Below are 22,742 nucleotides of genomic sequence, written 5' to 3' on the forward strand. Positions count from 1 at the left end.
AAATCAGCCTATAGTGGGCTGGGTTGGGGCAAACAGGTCTTGGCCTCACTGGCTGCCACTGGTTGCTAGACTTTCCTCATTCTCGTTACTCTCAAAGACTAGCTCTGTCCAGACTCCTTTGTGGCCTGAAGCAGACAAACAAGTACAAGAGTGAGCGGCAGGATGACATACTTTTCACATCCCACAGAAGATCTTTATCTGGAGGGGCCGCAAAGAGCACGTACAACCGCACAGTGTCAATTCCATACCGCTTCACCACTTCCTCAGGATCTATTCCATTGTACTTGGATTTACTCATTTTTTCCCACGTCACTACTAACTTTTCTTTGGTTTTTGCATGAATGGGTTCTTTACCTGGAGAGAAGAATTATAATATCATCTGGAATGAAGAACTCAGTCAAACCAATATACAAAAGTAATCATTGGTGACAGGCCAAAAGCGTCCATTTCAACAACCTTCACTCTTTGTATGATACATATCTTAAAGCCTTTCTCAGTGTGTTTTACTATGACAAAGGGTCCTTTTTCAAATAAAACCCACCCCCACCCAACTACCTTGTTCTTCTAGGAGTCATAAAATTGCAGGGGGTTAAGAGCTAAAACGAACCTTACAGAACACATGATCCACATGGCTCATTTCATGAATGAAGAAACCCATGACTACTCAGCCAGGGGACAATGACAAGATGAAGGAGAGAATGCTACAGTTGAGAGGGACTTTAGAGATCACCCAGTCCAATCCCCTCACTTTATAGAGAAGTAAAATGGTGCCCAGAGAGAGGAAATGGTTCGTCCCAAATAAAACAAGTATAGTAATTTCAATATAAAACTGTATTGTAGTCTCTCTTTAATAGCAAAACAGTAATTTCCTTTGTGTTCATTTTAAAAGCTGATTTCACACTTATTAAAATGACTAGGGAACAGAGCAGGAAAGAATAGATTAGTATTTGTGCTCTAAGTCTCTCTGTTCTGGATTTAGGGCAAGAATTCAACCATACCCTGATCTTTGCACCTGAAGTGTTGTCAATAAACATTCCTTGAGGCAGAGAGATTGGTAAGGAGTGAAGGGAAAACAGCTGAATGGAGAGGGAGAAAGAAGATAGTTGCTTGGTCAGGGCTCAGGGGACCACAGGGGAGTTTATGCAACAGTTTGTCTGGAGCACTGTTAGTTGCCTTAAATAAGTGCCAGATTAAGATTTTCGGGGGCCCTCACTCTGCTGATGGTGGCAGTGGCGGCTCTGCCACAGCCTGTACAAAGTGAGGCAACCTTTGGGCCATCCAACATTGTCTGACAGAGATGCCCTCTGGGCAGTGCTACTCCAGCTGGCCAGACGCAGCTCAGAAAAACAATAAAATCGTGTTAAGGTAATCCTAGTGCTATTTGATGACAAACATATCATTCCCTCCGAGAATGGGGATCGTTTCATTCTTTGTCCTTGTATCCATCATCCCAAGCACAGTGCTGGGTACACAGCAGGGGCTTCTAAATGACTGCTGATTTTGAATACAGAGTTTCAGAATTGGAAATGCTTTAGCAGACTGAATCCAAGTCTCACACAGTAAAGAGGAAGATGTGGTTTTAGGGAGGCTGAGTGGGCACCCCTCGGGCACACAATGAGACAATCTTGGGTTGAGGGATGGCAAGGTAACATGCCTTGGTCCTAGCTTTGCTGGGCATCTGTGACTTGTAGCACCCTTCTTCTCTGAGCTGGCCTTGGGCTTTCTGGCCGCACCTGTACCAAATGTTCCATATTGTTTCTTACCAGTGAGATCAATTTCCTCTCTCTTCAGATACTGGCCAGATGGTAGACGGAAGGTCTGCCCTTTGATAAGGCCTTGAACCAGCAGCTTATGAAAAGGTTCCCTGAGCAAAGATAAAAGGAAAAGGAAACTGGGGTGTTAGAAACAAACACTCAAAAACCAACAATAAAACAGAAGAGAACTTGATGAAACAAAGACAAGTACACACTGATAATACCCGCAGGTGAATGACTGCCTATAATAATCACACTTGGGATCAAAGGCCCCCCCCCCCCCCCCCCCCCCCGCATTGCATCGAGGCAAAGAAAACAGAAACCGAACGAGCTACCATTTATTGCGGGCCATCTCCTGGAAAGCAGCGTGGTGCCATGGAGATTCCGACTTGGAACTTGGGTTCAAATCTTACCTCTGCTTCTTACTATCCACATGGCCTTGGGCAAACTACTTCCCCATCTGGATCTCAGTTTCCCATTTGTAAAATAAGAGGTTTTACTAGATCGTCCCTCGGGTATCTTCCAACTATATTCAGGGACTAGGCACCGTGGAGAACCCAAAAAGGGGTCCAAAGCCACGGCCTTGGTCTTAAGCAGCTCACAACCTTGCTGCCTGCTATTTTATGACCAGTTCTATTAACACTATCCGGCTCAAAACCAAGTAACAAAGTAAACATTTTTCCTATTATATCTAATGTTAACAGCTATCTCATGACTATTTTAACTCTAATCTGAAATTAAGTATATTCTTTTGGATGGTGAACTCAGTCAATTTAGCTTTGAAATATTTCTGAATGTATTGCTTTATTTTGCAAAGAAGAGACGTTCACTGAGAATATGTACATATTTCATGCCTTTTAAAAAAAAGGCAGCAAAAAGTTGCCAGGTTTGGGTGGGACAGAACAATATTTACATCTTAAAGATGACCAGCTGTTTGGACATAGCAATGTCCACAATTCTGACATTCATCTGGAGGACAGTACCTTTCAATACTCAAACACAGTTCCTTTCCTTGACTCAGGCCACTAACTGGGATGGTTTTTACTGAAAGATGCTAAAGCAATTAACCTCAAAGAGGCCCAACCTGCAGGAACCCAACTCCAAGGATGGAATCAAAGGAAATTTCATTGCCGATTTAATAGGCGTCTCACTTTGCTTTACAATGCCACTTAATTTAGACAGGCTGTGATTAGGAACAGTAGTGGGCTTGAATGACCCGCCAATTGTCACTGGATTTAATCCCAGTGATGAGAAAAGAGGCAATTAAAGATGAAACTTTTTGCTGGAGTATTGGGGAAAAAAGAAAGGTGTCAGAGGGGGAAGGGAAGGGTCACTCTAACAAAAAGAATCGATCTCTTAGCACTTTGCATGCCAGCCCCTCTTCAACACCCCTAACAATGACCTTCCAGGCTCCACTGGTAGACCTCCTTATTTCCCTGGCCTTTTTTCTCTTCTTTCTTTGGGTGGGTGGGTGGCAATGTGGAGTTGGGAGAAAGGAATTATAGTAGTGAATGGAATACTGATGCAAATACATCATTGCCTTGAATAATTCCTTCTGCTTGCTGCCAGACCCTCCAAGTTTTGCCTTCCTCCCCTCTAGCCTAGTGATGGAGTTAAAAAGAGGAAGGTATTCATTTGGGGCTGAATGACTGCTCCACTAGTGACCCCCCCACCCCTCAGCAAAAATTTCAGAAAGGGTATCCATGTGACATAAAGAGGTCTTTCTTGACGGGGGTACCCTGCTTCCTGCCTCTCATGATGCCAAAGGTTAAAGCTTGCCATCCCAAACCAGATTAGGTAAGAGGGGAAAACTGTCTTCAGAGGCACTATGCAGTATTTCGGCAACATGGTTTTCAGATTACAGAAGCTGGGCTCTTCTTATTTGGGTTTCTGAATTGACAAAGCCCTAAAATGATTTGAGCTGGGTTTGAATAAAAGCCCTACATAAATGTCATGAATCAATTTATTCAACAATTCAAACAGCATTCGGCAAGCATTTATTAGCATCTTCTATCTGCCAGGCACTGGAGAAACAAAGCCAAAACTCCATAGCCCTGGCTCTGAAAGAACTTAGGTTTTGCTGCAGGGAAAGAACAGGCAAATAGAAAATTACATATACAGTCATTTCTGGAGGGGAGGACAGTCGCGTCTGAGGTGATCAGGGCAGACTTCCTGCAGGAGGTGACCTGTGAGCTGAGCTTTGAGGGAAGCCAGGGAGGCTAAGAAGTAAGGGGAGGAGGGAATGCATCCAGGCACACCTGGGCAAAGGCTCAGGGAGGGAGGACGGAAGAGCAATTTCGGCTGGAATGTGTCATGAGGGGAGGAGAGCAATGGGTAATGAGCCTGGAGACGCAGTCTGGAGCCAGCTGATCAATAAGTACTCACTGCCTTGCAAACACAGCTAAGAACTCGGGGTTTCAAAGAAAAACCAAAAACCCATCTAAACCCATCAGTGGGCTTTCATTCTAATGGGGGAGCCTAGATATAGATATAGATACAGATATAGATATAGATATAGATATAGATAGATAGATATAGAAGATATGTGCGGAGTCATCTTGTGAAGGACTTTAAGACATTCCAAAGCATTAATGATTAGAGAAATGCAAATTATAACAATGCTGAGGCTGTATATCATACCCATCTAATCGATAAAGATGACAAGGGAGGAAAATAGTTGTTGTTTGAGAAAACAGGCACATTGATGTACTGTTGGCAGAGGTGTGGACTGTTTCAATCATTCTGGAAAATAATTTTGGGACTATAACCCAAAAGTCACTGAATTTCAGTCTGACCCACTGGTGCTTGTATTAGGTCTGGACAAGAAGGAAATTGAGGACAGAGGTAAGGCCTCAGAGGTAGAAAAGTATTTATAGCAGCGTTTTTTTGTAGTAGCAAAGAACTGGAGGCAAAAATAGATGCCCACCAGTTGGGGAATGGCTGAACAAAATGGTGTCCTGTGAATGTAATAGAGTATTTCTGCACCACAGGAAATGATAAACATGACAGATTCAGACAAAGGGGAGGCTTGTATGAACTGAGGGGTGAAACGAGCAGAATAATTTATGTGATGACAACAATATAAAGGAAAACAACTATGAAAGACTTCAGAATTCTGATCAAAGCAGCAAACAATAGAGATTTCAAGGGACAGATGATGAAACATCCCTCCCACCTTCTGACAGAGAGGCACAGAAGGAGATCTGTGTTCTCAGGTGTGTCGGCTGTGTTGATTTGTTTGGCTAGATTACATATACTTGTTACAGGGAAGGGCTTCTAATCAGAGGCGGCTGGTGGGTCGTGATAAATGCAAATGCGAACGGCATTCACAAAGCAGGCTTTTAAAGTGCACAGAAAACAAAAAAAGTGCAGAACAAAAAACAAGAAGAGAAGCTGTGTGTAACCATTTAGGCACACACACACACACACACACACACACACAGGAATCTTCTCAGTGCCTAGGAGAGCGCATAGCACACAAAGAGGTGTTTAAAATACACATACACACATATGTATGTATATGTATATACACACACACACACAAATACACATGCAACATATTCTCTCTCAACAAATTACTATACATACTAGAAATTCAAGGTTTCTTATATGTGTTTTCTCATGCTTCGTTACATATTGAAATGTCTATTTGCTGACTGTTAAATTCACAATAAAAAGAATTAATTTTAAAAATTAAATAAAACAGAGTTTAGGTGTGGGATGGAAGAGGGGTTGGAGAGAGGAAAAACTCCAAACCAAGGAGTTTGAATCTTCTCTTAGACCAAGAGGGGGTCACTGGAGCTTTCGTCAGCAGGTGATGACGTGGTTAGATGGCACTTTGGGAAAATCAGTGTGTCATCTGTATGGAAGATGGATTGGAGAGGGGAGACACTGGGAGCAGGGAGCTGAGGCGTGAGGTCATTGTACTAGTCCAGACAGGGTGATGTGAACAAAGACAAGGGGACAGAGAACAGCTCCATTATGGAGATAGAAACAACAAGATTGATGGGAGGAGGTAAACGAGGGAGAGCAGAGTTGAGAATGATTTCCTGAGGTTGCCAACGTGAAAGCACCTGGATGATGGCTGTGCTGACATAGCTGTCATTCAGAGAACACTATCTGAAGCTAGATGTTTAAAATAGGATATTAAAATTCATGTCATGTCATTTCAAATAACGACAGCAGTATTTATGCTGTTCATGGACGTCAGCGTCTTACCTGCTCATTTATAAAGCTTGTGATGTGCTCGCATCCAAGAAACTTTAAAAGGGCCTGACTCTTTTCTTTTTAAACAAACCTCCAATATGGATTGCAGAAAAGGAATAATGTGTGTAAGCCTAAGCAGCTGGTCTTTGAGTCTCAGGCTTTCAGAGATGGAAGGGACATCAAGAGTCCATTTAGCTCAGTCCCTTTGCCGGACAGGATCAGAGAGCCAAGCTTCTTTCATGTTTAACATGAAATTGTTTATGCTCCTTTTCAATGTGCACACGCATGCTCTGCAGCTCAACAAAAGATGCTTGTTTGGGCTGCTTCTGGTGGATGTGCCTTCTGTCCTTTATTCCTGGCCCCTCAAGGTTGCTGGCTTCTTAGTGTTGAAAACGCAGCCCAGTCCATGTCCTGTGCGATAGCCCAACCAGCCTCAGGAGTTCTGTCAATATTGAAAATGCTCCCCTGCCAATTACTTTGGGAAACTCTGCTCTACTTCATTTGGAGTAAATAAATGGGTTTTCTTGTCTTTACTTTTTTTTTTTTGCCAGCTAGCTGCCCCAGCATAGAAAATAAGCCTTCAAGAGACTTCATTCATTCTGAAAGATTTTAATAAAACTTTACTTTCTCTTTCCAGACAGCTAGCCTCCTGTTCTGATCAGAGGTACTGGCTTGTGGAAAAGTTTTCATGGTGAGTAGGCCATTAACTGTAACAGGGCTGCTGCAACTGAAGGCCAATTTCCTTCTTTAAAAAGGAAACCCCACCCCCAATATGGTGCATTTTGAATTGGCAAATTTCATCTTTAAAGGCACTTGTAAACTTAATAATTAAATACAAAAGGTGGTAAGATTCATCTTTACAGCCATTCCTTTGTCTGCTGAAGAAATGGAAATCCCAAACTCTACAACTGCTTAGGCTCTGGCCTTCCTTCTTACTGACCTACCATAAGTAGTGTGATGGTCTGCTTGACGCTTCAGTGCTAAGGACTGAAGGGAAGGGCAGGAGATGCTGGCCAAAGGGAAGCCTCCCACCAAGTCAATCATCCTGGGAATGGCTACCCTATCCCTTGCCAGCTATTTTTACTGGGAGACAAGTTTCCACTGGCTAACTCTGGAATCTTTGAACATAAAGCACATAATTAAAATTCTTTGCCAGCAGAGATTTTTGGTTCTGGGGCTGCAAGACAAAATACATTTGTTTGTTTTTTTTTCAAAGTAACACAACCAATCAAAAACCAATAGAAGACAACCAAGGATACTACAAGTGTTTGTCATAATTCCATTTGTTTCTCATCTCCTAGGATCATGGAGTGACACGAGCAGTCTAAGTAAGCCTCACAGTTCAGTAATTTTGGGCGGTGGGGTAGGGTGGAGGGTATGGGTGGGTAGAAAATTCAAGCAGCCAAAACTATTTAAAAGTTAGAAAAATCTGTTTTGGCCCTGAGCTCACTGACCAAGTGCAAACGTAAACTTTTCTGCTCCCAGCTAAGCCCACTTCCATTTAATGTTATTGCTAGGCATGCAGGACAGAAAACATCTGCCAATGGCACCCTGTATTTGCAGTTAAAAATGGAGATTGTGAAATTTTGATGAAAAAGTAATATAAAATACTGAATTGTGTTAGGACCTGTGACCTACCAATGTGGGTACCTAATTTGATTTCTGGTCCAACTGCTAAGGTCTCCCTTGACCATGTTTACTGAAGATCATGTCAGAACGAGGTTAGCGACTCACCCGAACACTTATTTCATGGTTTCTCATTAGTAGGCACAAAACTAAAGTCTGCCTCAAAGAAAAGCTTCTGTCACAAATGCCCATAGCAACATGGGTACTGAGAGGCACATTACAGACATCAGCTACTCACCTACCAAGTGGCCCACCACAGAACCACCCAACCACAGGTGTGTGCATGCTATCATTCTTACTGAGAGCACCTGCTATTTAATGGGATCCCGGATTCAGAGGTGGAAAGAACGTGAGTGGTCATCGAGTCTGACTCCCTTATTTTATGGAGAAGGAAACTGAAATCCAGGGAGATCAAGACCACCCAAGGTCATGATGGTAGCAAACTCGGCAGGGCTGAGCTCTTAACACATGGTCTTCTGACTCCACCATTTTCATTCCACCACGTATCACCTGAAAAAAACTTCGACTGTGCTTTTATTTCTATTTTTATTTATTTATTTTGCTAGGCAATGGGGTTAAGTGACTTGCCTAGGGTCACACAGCCAGTTAAGTGTCAAGTGTCTGAGGCCATATTTGAACTGAGGTCCTCCTGACTCCAGGGCTGGTGCTTTATCCACTGCGCCACCTAGCTGCCCCTTGACTATGCTTTTAAATATGTTTAAAACCTTTTGTTGGAGAGCATACAAGCTCTTTCTGAGAACAGTTTCTGGGGCTCTATCAGCTGCTGTTCAGTTGTGTCTGACTCTTTGTGATCCCATTTGGGGTTTTCTTGACAAAGATATCGCAGTGGCTTGTCATTTCCTTCTCCAGCTCATTTTACAGATGAGGAACTCAGGTGTGAAAGAGGGTGAAGTGAATTGTCCCAGGTCACACAGCTAGTAAGTGTCTGAGGCTGGATTTGAACTCAGGTCTTCCTGACTCCAGACTCGGTGCTCTGTAACGGCACCTAGCTGCACAGCTCTACCAGAGGAAAAGTTTATACAGAGAGACAGCATGGTATACTGGGGAGAATGCTGGATTTATCATGAGAAAACCTGGTGTGCTCCTCTGACCCTCAGTTTTCTCACCTGCAGAATAAGGGGGTTGCAATCCGTGAACTGTGAGGTCTGTCCTCATTCTAACATCTACCATCTCACAATGATTACTGGATTCATAATAGTTTTCTGTCATCATGCCATCTTATGAACACTCGGAGGGAGCTAGATCATATCTAAGGAAGGTTCTAAGTTTGATATTAAGGTTTCAAATAACAGGTGTTTGCCAGCAACTCTTAGATGGAAGCTACTTTAACAGGGGAATTAAAAGTTAACCTTGTCTTTCTTGTAGACCACAGGGAAGAGCACAGGGAGGAGGAAACAGGGGCTACTGCCTTTCCTAATCCACAATTCTTCCTGTGGTAGATGCCGGAATAGAAAACACCGGCTGCCCATAGCCAGGAAGGAAATGCTGAAGACCACAGAACCAGAAAGCTAAGTATGGGCTCGGGGTTTTTTACATCTTTGAGAGAAGGTCAAGGACCCAATAGTGTTCTCTTTCAAGGAATACAGAGAAAAGAGAGAAGGAAGGAGGAAATTTTGAGAGTAAAGAGTAAGTAAGAAAGGTACCAAATTATACCTAGGTGTTGTTTTCTTGAAAACTATGTGCTTTACACATTTTTAACACAATACACAGTAAAATTAAGCTCTGCTAATGTTGAAAAGAGCAATCTTTCTATTTAAAATACTTTTGTGTCCAGATATAATTTTATCTATGTAGGCAACTCCCAGTGTGGGAACTGCTCTCCCCCAACGCAGATCAGCATAATTTAAGCATTTTAGGCAGTTGTCTGAGAGTTCTGATTTGCCCACAGACACACAGCTGGTATGGGTCAGGGGCAGGGCCTGAATGACCCAGATCTTGCTGATTCCAAGGCCAATCCTCATGGTCCCAACCCATGGAACCCATGGCGCTATGTTTCTGTTCTGACATACGTGCCAATTTCCACACTGCTTAACCATGTCTCTGGGTTAAGCCTGGTGGGTCAAATGACAAATCATTGCAGCTACAGCCACCTGGTGGCACCGTACACAAATGACAGGGTCAGTTCTCGGGACAGGCGAATCAACCCTTAAACTTGAACATTCAAAGGGATGAAAGAATCCCCTTCTAAACTTGACTCCCACAGGGAGCTTCCCTCATACTTTTAAGTGCTGGCTTTTTAGGTAATTATCTGAGAAAGTGAAAGAAAGGCAGAGAAAATGAAAGCTGCTCCCAACTGGACGATGAATCAGAAATGAAGATAAAATATCCCCTGAATAATCAGTAGGAATAAAATTATTTCACTTACAAAAAAAAATTCATTTGCACACATGTTTTTCAGGAACAAATCTACTGCTGGGAGGGAGATGCACCTACATGTTGGAGGTTAATGTGCTCCTTTCTTTTTTACCTCCACGGCCAGCAGGTTAAAAGCTTTTTGGAAAGTTTGACTGTCTCAAAGGATGAATTCTGAATTGTGAGTGTAGGAAAGTGAGCCATTTTCACTCGTTTATGACAGATTGGCCTTTGCCAAAAACATGTTGGTCAAACAAAATGATCCATTAATTTTTCTCTCAGAGGATCATTAAAACTTTGCACCCAAAACAAGTCACTTACTGCATGAAAATGAACGGTACAGAGGAAAGGGCGCAGGGTCTACAGTTGGAGGACTTGGGTCAGACATGACCACTGACACGCCCAACGTGGACAACTCTGGCCAAGTCTCTTCCCCTCCCTGGGCCTCAGTTGCCTCATTTGTAAAAAGGGGGTTGGACCGGATGGCCTCTGAAGGCCCTGTCAGCTCTAGGGCTACAATCCTACGCAATCTGTCACTTTGAAAACAAAGCTTTTAGGTGTCACTGTAGACTAGATGTATTCCTTAAAGGAGGTTGTAAGGCAAATTTCTGCCTACAAAAAAGCGTTGCAACATGGCAAACTTTTTACTATTCTGTCTTGCAACTTAGAAACTTTAAAATGTTTAACCTATACAAAGAAAAAAAAATAGAATTGAAATCTTTTGCTAATATTGGGGACAACACACACAAATACTGATAAAGCTACACTTTGGGTCATATGATCATAGCTTTATAGCTGAAAGAGGCTCAAAGGTCCAATGCCATCATTTTGGACTTGAGGAAACTGAGGGTTAAGAGATGGAAGTGATTTGTGCAAGGTCACACAGGTAGTAAGTGGAGAGCTGGCATTGAAACCCAGGCTTCTCAGCTCCCTGGATTCCAAATTCATTCCTCTTTTCACTGGACAAGTAGCCAACAGACCAAATGGGTGATGCTTACCCTCACATGTAAAGTCTACTTGGAAAACAGAACTCTTCTTCATGCTTTCCTTCACACATCACTGTTTCTTTCTACTTAGGGATGCTATTCAATTTCCCAATGACTTTCCAAAGAAATCGAAATGCTTACCTGTGCTTGACCATTTTTTGTGCATTGCAAAAATGGCTCATGAATCTTGCATAGAACAGATGCATCACTGCATGCTCCTTTCCTCCAATGTAGAGGTCCACAGGCATCCAGTAATCGGCCATGGTTTTGTTAAAGGGGCTGGAAGAAAGGGGTAGAAAAGCACACAAGTGATCCCAAGGTGCACATATCTGGCAGGTGTAACTCTTGGGTTCTAGACAGGGAAGTGTAACTTTATCTGAATATCCTTGAAATAAATTATATCAAGGAATGACAACTATATTGTTCCTCTAACTAGATTTTTGTTTCTGGGTAATTAATCATTTTATTAATAATGCTAGCATTTTATTAATAAAATGAGTGGTCATTTGGACATCTTTCTCATTCTAACCATATTTTAAAGAGGAATGATTATTATAAAATAGGAAAAATGGACCAGCATTCAGTTACTACTACTGAATTCCAACCAGTGTAACAGATCACCTAAACTTTGAATGATAATATTCCTTTTTAGGCTTGTACCTGTAATGTCATCAGGGTAGGGAACTTCCAGTGTGCAAACTTCCTCTAGCAATTCAGAACTGCAGCCTCTTTGTGCTTCCTTCTCAGATCACCATAGGCTTTACAGCTCACTGTCTTAGGGAGGTGCATTCTGGATTCTAAGGCACTTCTAGCTGGTATATCCTGCTGCCTCTTGTGATAACAGGGTGTCATGTGAAATGATGGTGAGAAGAGGTTCACCAAAAAAGTCTTAGAAAAACGATCTCGAATATCCAGGTGAATCACTTGATCTGTTCTGTTTCCTGATCCACAAAATAAGTGTGTGAGACTGTGTGTGTGTGTGTGTGTGTGTGTGTGTGTAGGAATTTGGTTCTTTTTCAGCTCTGACCTTGCAGGAAGATGACCAAGATGGTAAAAGACCTCTAAATCATGCCACAATCATGAGGACTGGCTGATGAAGATACGATTTTGGGGTGAGGGAGTGTTTGATGACTGTCTTCAAACAGTAGAAGGTTGTCTTACCGAAGAGAGATGATACTAGTTTCCTTTGGCTCTAGAAGGTGAAACTAGGATTACCAGGTGGATGTTGCAAAAGCATATTTCAGCTCAGTGTAAGGAAAAGCTTCCTAACAACCAGAGCTGTCCAAAACCAGAAAGGGCTGTCCTATGACTAGGGCTGGGAGCTCCCCTTCCCCAGATGTCTTCACACAGAGGCCTGGTGACCACTAGTCATGTGTATTGTAGGTGGGAAGGGCTGGGAAGTTATAGGTCAGGTGTGTGCTGTACCAGATGGCCTCAAGGTACTTTCTTACTCTGGGACTGTATGATTTTTATAGTCATCTTCAGTTTTTATTATTATTATGGGATAATGGAGGCTTTTAGAGTTTCTACCATTAGAGGGCAATGTGGTTTTTACAACAAAGAAATGCAGAGATATTAAAAAAAAAATGGACATTTCAAATCTGAATTTCAGTCTCATACCAAAGGACTGCTATGAAAATTATTAGCCTGTGTATTGCCTACTAAATGTAATTATGCCTTTTCAGGGTGAACTGTTAAAAGATAATTTGATGACTGAGCCTCCTTTTACTAGGTCTACTCTAATGGATCTGGGACTTCATTGATCTGGGTGTCCCTTTGACAACGCAGTCTGCAAGTCATCCTACTGGCTTATTGAGTGCAACTGTTGTCCACACACTCTCATCAATTCACCATAGGGGGTTCATCCAATGAGCCTGGGGCCTGCTTCGATTGCTGTGACACTTGTGAGGATACCAGGGGAACACTCAGCTACTGTCACCCCCTCCCCTCAACAGGATCTTCTTTTTCAATTTCAGTCATACAACATGGCTGGCAAAATTTGGATATTAAAATAGATGGGCTTTTGTTTATGGGAGAAGTTTGTGGTAATTAAAGGAGATTTACTCCCATGGACAATTCAGTCCACTCTCCACCCTCTCTTTAATTCTGGGAGCAACTTGTTTCCTGTTTGAAACATCTGCCCAAGATGTCTGTCTGTCTGTCTGTCCATCCATCCAACTATCCTTCCTCCTACTGATGGGATGAGCTTTTTAGGTTGTTCATCTAACTATATGTAATCATCTGGGTGACAGATATTTTCCATCTGCTTGGTTTCTTCTATGTAGAATGTCAGAGCAGATTTTTTGGAGGGGTTATGAATCTAGTCCAGGAGGTTCCATTTTGAGGACTGACGTAACCACCACAACCAGCATCTGGAGGAGCTCATCATCTCTAGGAAATCTCTTTTCAACTTGAACTTTGCCCTCCATGATGGTGTTGGGTTATCCTGTGTACTTCTTCTTCTTCTTCTTCTTTTTTTTCCAGGCAATTGGGGTTAAGTGACTTGCCCAGGGTCACACAGCTAGTAAGTGTCAAGTGTTTGGTCTGAGGCCAGATTTGAACTCAGGTCCTCCTGACTCCAGGGCTGGTGCTCTATCAACTGTGCCACCTAGCTGCCCCTATCCCATATACTTCTTATGGTTTTTTTGTTTTGTTTTGTTTTTTGCTTTTTGGTGAGGCAATTGGGGTTAAGTGACTTGCCCAAGGTCACACAGCTAGTAAGTGTTAAGTATCTGAGGCTGGATTTGAACTCAGGTCCTTCTGACTCCAAGACCAGAGCTCTATTCACTGCGCCACCTAGCTGCCCCTATTCCGTATACTTCTGATGTATGGTTGGGACGTACTTTTTTGGAAGAGAGCCTATAAGACAGAGTTGTATGCTACTTAAATTTTTTTTTTAAATAACCAAAGAACAGTAAGCATACTAGGAACTTGTATTTATTACATCTTTTAGTCAATTGTGTGATGAGAGAGACAAGGTCTATTGTGAAATATCAGCTATGAAAGTCTACTTATTCTCTATTAATACCCTCACTAGGGGTGCCCTTGTTGACTAGGTAGATTATTCTCATAAAAATATCATATAGATGGGAAAGGAAGTATGTAGGCTAATGGTTGTTGAGGAACTCTCTGTTGCCTCTTCTCAGCATTAGTAACATCCAGGCCTTTTCCTATGCCTTTGGCAGCTTCCCTTCTTTCAGAAACCCGGTAAGTTGATCCTTCAAGCTGCCATCAAAGTTGTGCCACTTCCAGCACAGGTCTCTGCTGAGTCCATTTGGGTACAATCCAACCCTTCTTCTCATCTCTGTTGTCTTTGGTGCCATTTCGGCCTCCTCTGGGAGCCCACCTGGGAGTGTGACATTAGAGGCCAAGGATGGTGGCTCTACCCACTATCTTTGATGGGGAAAATATTTACTTTAAATAATCTTTGAAGATTCCCCCCACTTCTGGTTTATTGTCATTTCATTTTCATTCTTAAACGCCCTCAGGTTGATTCTGCTTAGGTGGGTTTAGTGCCAAGGTTTCCTTGAATTGTTTTACCTTCCGATGATTAATTTCTCTCTTTTATGAGAGAGAGAGAGAGAGAGAGAGAGAGAGAGAGAGAGAGAGAGAGAGAGTGTGTGTGTGTGTGTGTGTGTGTGTGTGTGTGAAGGTGATTTAACTGATAAAACTACCCAGGGAGGAAACTCCTCGTCCCACTCTGGATCAGCACCGAAGATCAGACAAAGTTGACATGGACTTCGTTGGTTAATTTAGAGGTTCCTACTGAACTCTCTGTAGAACTTCTCTGCCTGTTTGTCTTCTACAATGAATGTTAATATATAAGGTGCAATTATTCTCATGGTCACCTTCTTGCAAACACTTTGGTCATGAGACAAATCCAGGAGATAGTGTTTTTTGTTGCCTTTGGGCATAAAATGAAATAGACTCTGCCAGTTCCTTTATGCTGAGCCATGCTTCCAATTAGCTGCAACTCTTCACTTTTTTTCAATGTGTGAATGTCAAGACAACCACGATTCAGTTCCTCTAGCATAGAGGCTTTTAACCTTTTTTTTATGTCAAGGGAAAAATCTGCAATTTCATTGGTATGGGGAACTCCCAGGGAGGAAATTTCCTCTACCAGCTCACGTCAGCACCTGCTCTTCAACTTCTAGTCACAGGCTGGGCACTGCGAGGTAAGTCCCAGCCATCATCTGTCAGAGACAGGACTTGAACCCAGGTCTTCTTGACTCTGAGGTCAGTTCTCTCTTCACTATGCTAAGCTACCTCTCTAGAGGGTAAAATATTAGCTCTTAAAGTCACTGATTCATCATTTAATTCACTGCAAACTGCTAGCAAGTTACATAGTAGTAGAGCAGTTACAAGAAGAAACAAATAAAAATTTGAAATATAAAAAACATTAAATGGAACAAAACATCAGAAGAGTCCTCCAGAAATGGGGGTGGGGGGAAGAAGGGTAAAGGATGATTAAGGATATAAAGAACAGGGCACGAACCGGAACCCAAGTTCCAGGTGAGGCAGAGCTTTTTTCCTTCTGCCCTTCTGCCCCAAGTACTGGGCTTACTGTTCCCTACCAGTCTGAGGGCCTAATGAATCACTTTGCAGAGTACATCCCACGCATTTTCAGAGACAGTCCAAGCTTCTTCCCTGTGAATTCTGGAAGGCTGGTATGCAGATGTGAGAGGCCTACACTCCTATGCTAGAACCACAGCCCTTCTGATCAGATGAATTGCCGCCTCTTTGCCTTGGAAACGGTGTAGACATATTCAGCAAATTATTGATCAGCTGCCTAGTAATGGAAGATCAGCGATTTAATTTGGGTAATACTTTTGGAATGTTTCTGGAAGAAAAAAAAATGTCCTCAGGGAGTTTGCTTTGATCAGGGTTTGACACAGCCCCTTCAAGAGTGGAGTCAACCATCTACAGTCATATGAAAAAATGCTCTAAATCATTACTGATTAGAGAAATGCAAATCAAAACAACTCTGAGGTACCACATAACACCTATCAAGTTGGCCAACATGACAAAACAGGAAAATGATAAACATTGGAGAAAATGTGGGAAAATTGGAACACTAATGCATGTTGGTGGAGTTGTGAAATGATCCAACCATTTTGGAGAACAATTTGGAACTATGCCCAAAGGGCTACAAAAATGTGCATACCCTTTGACCCAGCAATAGCACTATTCATAGCAGCTCTTTTTGTGGTGGCAAAGAATTGGATATTGAGAGGATGCCCATCAATTGTGGAATTGAGCAAGTTGTGGTATATGAATGTAATGGAATACTATTGTGCTGTAAGAAATGATGAACAGGCTGACTTCAGAGAAACCTAGAAAGACTTGTATGGTCTGATGCTGAGTGAAGTGAGCAGAACCAAGAGAATGTTGTACACAATAACAGCCACATTGTGCGATGACTAAGATTGATAAACTTAACCCTTCCCAGCAATACAAGGATCTAAGACATCTCCAAAGGCCTCCTGATGGAAAACGCTATCCACGCCCAAAAAAAGAATTATGGAAGTTGAATTGCTATTTTTTTCCTCTTCTATTGAGTTTTGTTTCCTCTTTCTGATGATTCCTCCCATTGGTTTTAATTTTTACTTACAACATCACTAATGTGAAAATACATTTAATAGGAATGTATAGCCTATATCAGACTGTGCGCCATCTTAGGGAGGGTAGTGGGGAGGAAGGGGGAGAAAAATTTTAAACTCAAAAGTATATGGAAGTGATTATTAATAAATCAAAATAAGTTAATAAAATAAATTTAAAAAACACATGTTTATTGACTCATAAAAAAAAGAGTGGAGTCAAGAATTATGCTCATACTGATGCAAAACAAAGACTCAACAGCAAAGAAGTCATGCCCATATTTCCCACTGAGAGAGATGATTATTAAAATAACAAATTATTTCCCCCAACTTTATCCCACTCAGACCATCTTATCTAGGTGGAGTCATTGCCCCACCCAACAAGAAAAACCTCACCAAGAGATTCTAGTCTGGCCCATTGTGCTCTGCTCAGATCCTCAGTCTGGATTCCCCAAGGCTTGGGGTGGTCTGGGAGCAAGATCGATCAGCCATGTCCACCAGCCCCTCATTAGACTAGGTCCACTTTCATTATAATATTCATTGTTCTCATTCATTGTAAACAGTCAGAGTTGATGGCCACCCTCAGAAACATCCATTCTTTCCAGGGCATAAAAGCACTGAGTGGCTTCCACGAAGGGTCTTTGGCATTTGAGAATGCCACTGACTCCTTTTACTAATTATCCACTAGCATGATTAATAAAATGATTAATTACCCAGAAACTATGTCTCTTGAACTTTTTATATATCACACCACCATTTTAACATAGTCAATAGTATTCATGAAGATGTTTCTCCATTGAAGAAGGCAGGAGATTTTTTCCTATTAGTCAGTACTTTGGAAATATCTCCAAGAATGAGGACCAAAGGTGAAGGGTCACATGGGTCATGTTGGAGCATGACCGATTTTTTTTTAACATTACTCATTTTTGTGTGTCTTGAACTAAATACAGGGACCACAGAAATAAAGGTTGCTCAGGGAATGGCAGAATCCTGGGATAGGAAGTAACCTCAGAGATCATCTAGTGTGAACCACGAAAGATGAAGTGACTTATCTGAGTCATAGAGTAAATAAAAAAGAAGACCTGGGCCTTTTGGCTCCCAATGCAGCGCTCTTTCTAGCATCGTGGTGAGAGGAAGCAGAAAAGGAAGGGGGTCTTCTTCATGGAAGTATGCTTCTTTTGCAAATAATGGAGTAAGGGGACTATTCCTGCCATTTTGGCTTGGAGACGGAGAATCTGAACTTACTCCACTAGAAGAGAAACACTTAGGTGCCAGGCAAAGGTGTGGAGGTGGGAGAGGAGATGCTGGGCACAACTGAGGCTTGAGGCAAACCTGGGAGAGCTGAGGGCTGCTGCATAGGTACCATCTGATCACTCATCGTCACTCTTTTCAGTAAAGAATGGCCAAATGATTCACCTGGGGGAGCCAGGGAGTTTTACCTGTGCGTATTCTGCGGGTCAGTGTATCTGAAGTAGTACCATGATGAGTCAACAAATGTATCCATGGTGTCAGTCTCTCTCGTGGCTGCACCTTTGCACCTGGAAGGAGACAGACTTAGGGTCAGGAGTTTTCCACTGGCTTGTGAAAAAAGGTAATAAATACTACAAGATAAAAAGAAAAACACTACAAATTAAAATAATTCTGAAGTTCTACTTTACATCCATTAGATGGGCAGAGATGACAAAAAAGAAAATTACAAATACCAGGGGGACTGAGGAAAAACAGCCACATCAATGTGTAAACCCCGCCCCCTCTCCAAACCACACAAAACCTAAAAATCCACCATCAAACCAGCACTGATGCTCATTAAGAGAAACAGCTGAACACAGGAATGTGGACCAGGTAACTTTCTCCAAGTGACTCCTCACTGCTTTTTAACCCTTCGGCTCCAGCAACGACAACCAGGGAATTCCTGGCTGTGGGAGTTAGTTTGAGATGTGTCTCTGAGGGAAATCAAATCCAGTTTCCCACCACTGAGTGCTTTTAAGGATATTTTTAACATAGAATCAACATTGAAACCATCTTTTATTCTGTGGAATAATCAAGCATAGGCAATGTTTTTAGATATAATCTGAAGGTACAGATTTATTTCACATTCACTGTTAATGTGCTTTATTACATAAATTTGAATGAACATGCTATAATGCCCTTTTCAAAAAATTATATTGATATATGTTGTTTTGTGTCACCTACATTTCCCACTGTATTCCTATGTTCTACCCCTTCCAGAAAGCCATATAATGCTCTGTTTATACAACGGATGAAATTCTGGAAGGGAATAAAACTTGCCCAGTTAAAAAAGGCAGGGGTCACCCTGAGTTGACAGTATGCTGTTTCAAGATAATATGTTCATTGCTCAAAAGTACTCATGTGATACACTGAGTATTAGGCCTCAATGGCAGATGATACACCGACAGAATTCAGAGATCCTCCGCTGTGGGTACATAAAGGATGTTCTCAGAAGGAAAACAGCTCCTTAGCTGCTTCTCAGCAGCCCACCCACCTGTACAACAGCCTTGTCTAACCTACAGTGCCTTCTGGCCCCTCACGGCCTTTAGAGACTAGGAGCCCTGAAATCCTATTCCAAATTTCTGATATCTTTTGGCAACTATGATTGATGCTGGTCAAGTCCATGGAAGATGCTCTACTGTTACCCAGCTAATGTCCCATCCTGGAAACTAAACCCTATCCCGATGGATGAGTATACTTTTCTCAGCATATCTAATGTCATAGCCTGCTCTTATTTCAATGCCTTAGGACCCAGGATTTGCTTGATTTGGACATTCTCTTCACTGGCAAAGACTGCAACCTCCCCATGGCTTCTCAGCCTTGTCTAAGTCCTTTCACCAATCTATAAACAACCTATCCAATATCCTGGACTTTGGTTTTCCATCTGTTCTCTTGCTACGTGACAGATTCCCTTCTGGTCACACATACCCTTGTTTATTTTTCAAAATGTGACTTTTCCCACGCAGATCCCCACTGATAATATGTCCCAGCCTACTTAGGTCCATTACACGTGTCTCTGGCTTAATTAATCTTTGGGTCACTTACAGTTTTTACTCTTCAGACCAAGGAGTTCCAACATTACATAGCACTACTAGTAGGCTGCTTGTACTAAGAAAGATGGGTTTTAATGGCAGGAATCCCCGGAGGAGTGCTGAAAATGTGTAATTTCCAAAATCTGACCCAGTCCATCCTCCTTCTCCTATTCCTTTCTGGGCTCAGCACACTGTCCACCCATCCAACTTATTTATATTGTAACCTGCTGAGCTATCCAATCCACTCTATGTCATAGATGTTTATCCATTTGGTTTTTCCTTTGTGGATGGTCAGGCTGGTCTCTTTTAAATCATCATATAACTCATGGAGGAGGTGCAGTTAGCATTTAAGGACCAAACGCAATCCCTAGTGTCATTGGCAGGAGCTTCTAAAGCGTACACCGGCCTGTTCTGTGGCTTGCTTGATATCGACACCCACGGGATCACTGAACCAAGTTATCTGTGTGTGGTTACATTTACCAAAGAATTGTATGTGATCTGAATACATGCATGGAAAACATTATACTGGAGGAAACCCTTGAAGGTTGTTTGGCTTAACTGAGTCAAATAATTTGCTGCATCAACAAACAACACGCACAGGGGCATCTGATTCTCTCTAAAACTCCAGTCACTCGTGGAACTGAAGTTGTACCCATGGGTCACCTGATGCTGACTTCTTCTTGGTTGTCTTGGGTTGGGCAATAACGCTGTCTGTGATCTTTTCTATTCTTCTAGAATCCTCCCCCTTTTTGAGATAGCTTGAAAGTCAATACCTGAGAGTCTTTAAAATGCTATTGGCCACAGTGCTGAGTTCATCACTAGGTATCGGTCAAGTCCTCCTGCCCTCCCCAACTTCATCTTCTTAACTGGCATTTACACTGCTCCACAGAGTGCATCAGTGAGTCCAAATGTGGCGGCCCCACTGCCATTAATGATGAAAAAGATGGCCATGGAAATGTTCGCATATCTGGGTGGTTTTTTTTTAAAGCATTTTTTTTGGGTAAGGCAATCAGGGTTAAGTGACTTGACTACAGTCACACAACTAGTAAGTGTCAAGTGTCTGAGGCCAGATTTGAACTCATGTCCTCCTGACACCAAGGCTGGAGCTCTATCTACTGCACCACCTAGCTGCCCCCTTCCTTTCTTCTTGGAGAAAGTATTCATGATTAAAGGTGTGAGGCTTTTGAGCGATACATAAGCATTGTAGGGAGTGTGTCTTATTACCCCCACCTCTCCACATTACAGAGGAAAAAGCTGAGGCTCATTCACACACAGTGGTTTGCCCAAGGCTAATAAATGTCAAAGCTGGGGTTTGAATCTGGGTCTGTTGCCTAATCCAGGTTTCTGTCCATGATACCATTTTGGTCAGAAGGAGGAATATGTATTGGCACGGTTGTCCGGGCAAGGTGAAACAGGGGAAGATACTGCAGTTCTCAAATAGTAGGCCAAGACATTTTATATCCTCTATTTTCAATTACTGAAGAAACCCTGAAAGACAGGCTGTTCCCTTTCCCAGCTGGTATAATTATGGAAAAAAGGGACGACATTAACACAGAGGGAAGATGGCAAGCACCTAAGGTAGCATTTGATTAAAATACACTGCGATTGCAAGAAACATGTTGCTCCTTACCTGGGGCAGGAACACTTTCTCCACTCTGAGGTTGTGGCCAAGGGGGAGTCTCCCTTGCCCGTGATGGCCAAAATGGTGGGTAAAGTCACTGGTAAGTCTTCCAAAGGCACAGGAACAGTTCCACAGGACTGGCAATGAATCATAGGAATTGGTGTTCCCCAGTAACGCTGGCGAGATATCAGCCAGTCTTTCAGCTTATTACTTGTTATCTCTCCACCTACTCCATTACCTCTGGCTTTCTGGGTCAGGGCTTCAAAGGCTGCTTGCCTAGTCATGCCTGTGAACTGAGGAAAGGAAAAGCAATCCTATTTTTCTGTGGATAAGTGCACAATACCCATTATTTCTCTTTCCACCTGTCTTTTTTCCAAGGGCCCTTTCCTCTGAAGCTTTAAAAATATACTAACACTTCTCTTGTTGTTCAAAGAGGCATGTAAGCATCATCATATTGCCTGGCAGATATGAAGTGCTAAAAAAATGCTTGTGAACTGATTGATCAGCTGGCAATGATGCCTGCTGCCAGATGGATCAATGGTGTTGATGGCCGACACCTCCAATGAACGTTCCCATACAGAGAACAGAACATGCCCGTAGCTGTAAAGATGGCCCCTCCCTGAGCAGAAGAATGTCCGGAAAGAATCTGAAGCTAAGTCCACAGAAGAGCAAACTAAGATCATGAGGCCTAATCAGTTTGCCACACATAAACATTCACAGTTTTTTGGAAAGGAAAATGACTAACTAGGAGCAGAGAAACGACCCTTCCTTCATAGGCGGGGTGTTTCAAAGCACTCAGTGAACCACAAAAAGGGCTCACCAAACACGCTCATGACTTCCCCGAATGGCGGCAATAACAGAGGAGCAAGGCGAGATAGGAAAACTTACTTCTACAAAGGTATTCCAATGAGACACAACAGTTGATAGGGACTTTGCTAGCAAGTGAACTGCTAATAAATTGGGAAAAATTTTTTTATTAACAATAAAAGTGGCTAAAAATAGCTAACATTTACATGGCACTTTAAGGTTTGCAAAGGACTTTATAAATACGACGTCATTTTATACTCACGAGAACCTGGGGGGTGGGTGCTATTATGAGCCCCATTTCACAGATGGGGAAACTGAGGCAAAAAGCTGCAAAGTGACTTGCCCAGGGTCACACAGTGAGTATCTGAGACTCGAAGTGAATTCAAGTCTTCCTGACTCCAGGTCCAACATTCTATCCAGTGCACCACTCATTTTCCACGTCATGGAGGTAGTGACTACGCTACCGTAAAACATCAGCTTTGCTGTTGTTGTTGCTGTTAACAACATACATTCAATAGCTCTTTACTGTGCGCTCCTGGTGGGGTGAGCTTAGTGTGAACAGGTGACTTGCCCAGATGGGTTTTCTGACTCCCAGGCCACAGTTTTTCTCTAAACTGGCTATCCTGTCACCTTATATAAACAAAACAAAAAGACAAGATCTTTAGAAAATGAACCTTTCAAACTGATGGTTTAATCCTCCTCATTTCAGAAGCAGCATGACTTGACAGGTA

The 22,742-nt window shown here is 42.4% G+C and overlaps 1 protein-coding gene across 2 annotated transcripts in view; it reads right to left on the reverse strand.

Annotated features, from left to right (window-relative positions):
• The window catches only part of LARS2 (leucyl-tRNA synthetase 2, mitochondrial), a 165,498-nt gene that overhangs the window by 26,370 nt on the left and 116,386 nt on the right, over positions 1–22,742 (reverse strand). For both annotated transcript variants that reach the window (XM_020987333.2, XM_078151655.1), the window contains 5 exons: positions 21,214–21,497; positions 17,982–18,080; positions 11,087–11,224; positions 1,764–1,864; positions 172–354 (listed from right to left, as the gene is read on the reverse strand). In XM_020987333.2, the coding sequence (XP_020842992.1) occupies positions 172–354; positions 1,764–1,864; positions 11,087–11,224; positions 17,982–18,080; positions 21,214–21,497 (805 nt within the window). The remainder of the gene's footprint in view (positions 1–171; positions 355–1,763; positions 1,865–11,086; positions 11,225–17,981; positions 18,081–21,213; positions 21,498–22,742) is intronic.

The sequence above is a fragment of the Phascolarctos cinereus genome, unplaced genomic scaffold, assembly GCF_003287225.1.
Source record: "Phascolarctos cinereus isolate Bilbo 61053 unplaced genomic scaffold, phaCin_HiC Scaffold_1;HRSCAF=81, whole genome shotgun sequence".
NCBI lineage: Eukaryota > Metazoa > Chordata > Mammalia > Diprotodontia > Phascolarctidae > Phascolarctos > Phascolarctos cinereus.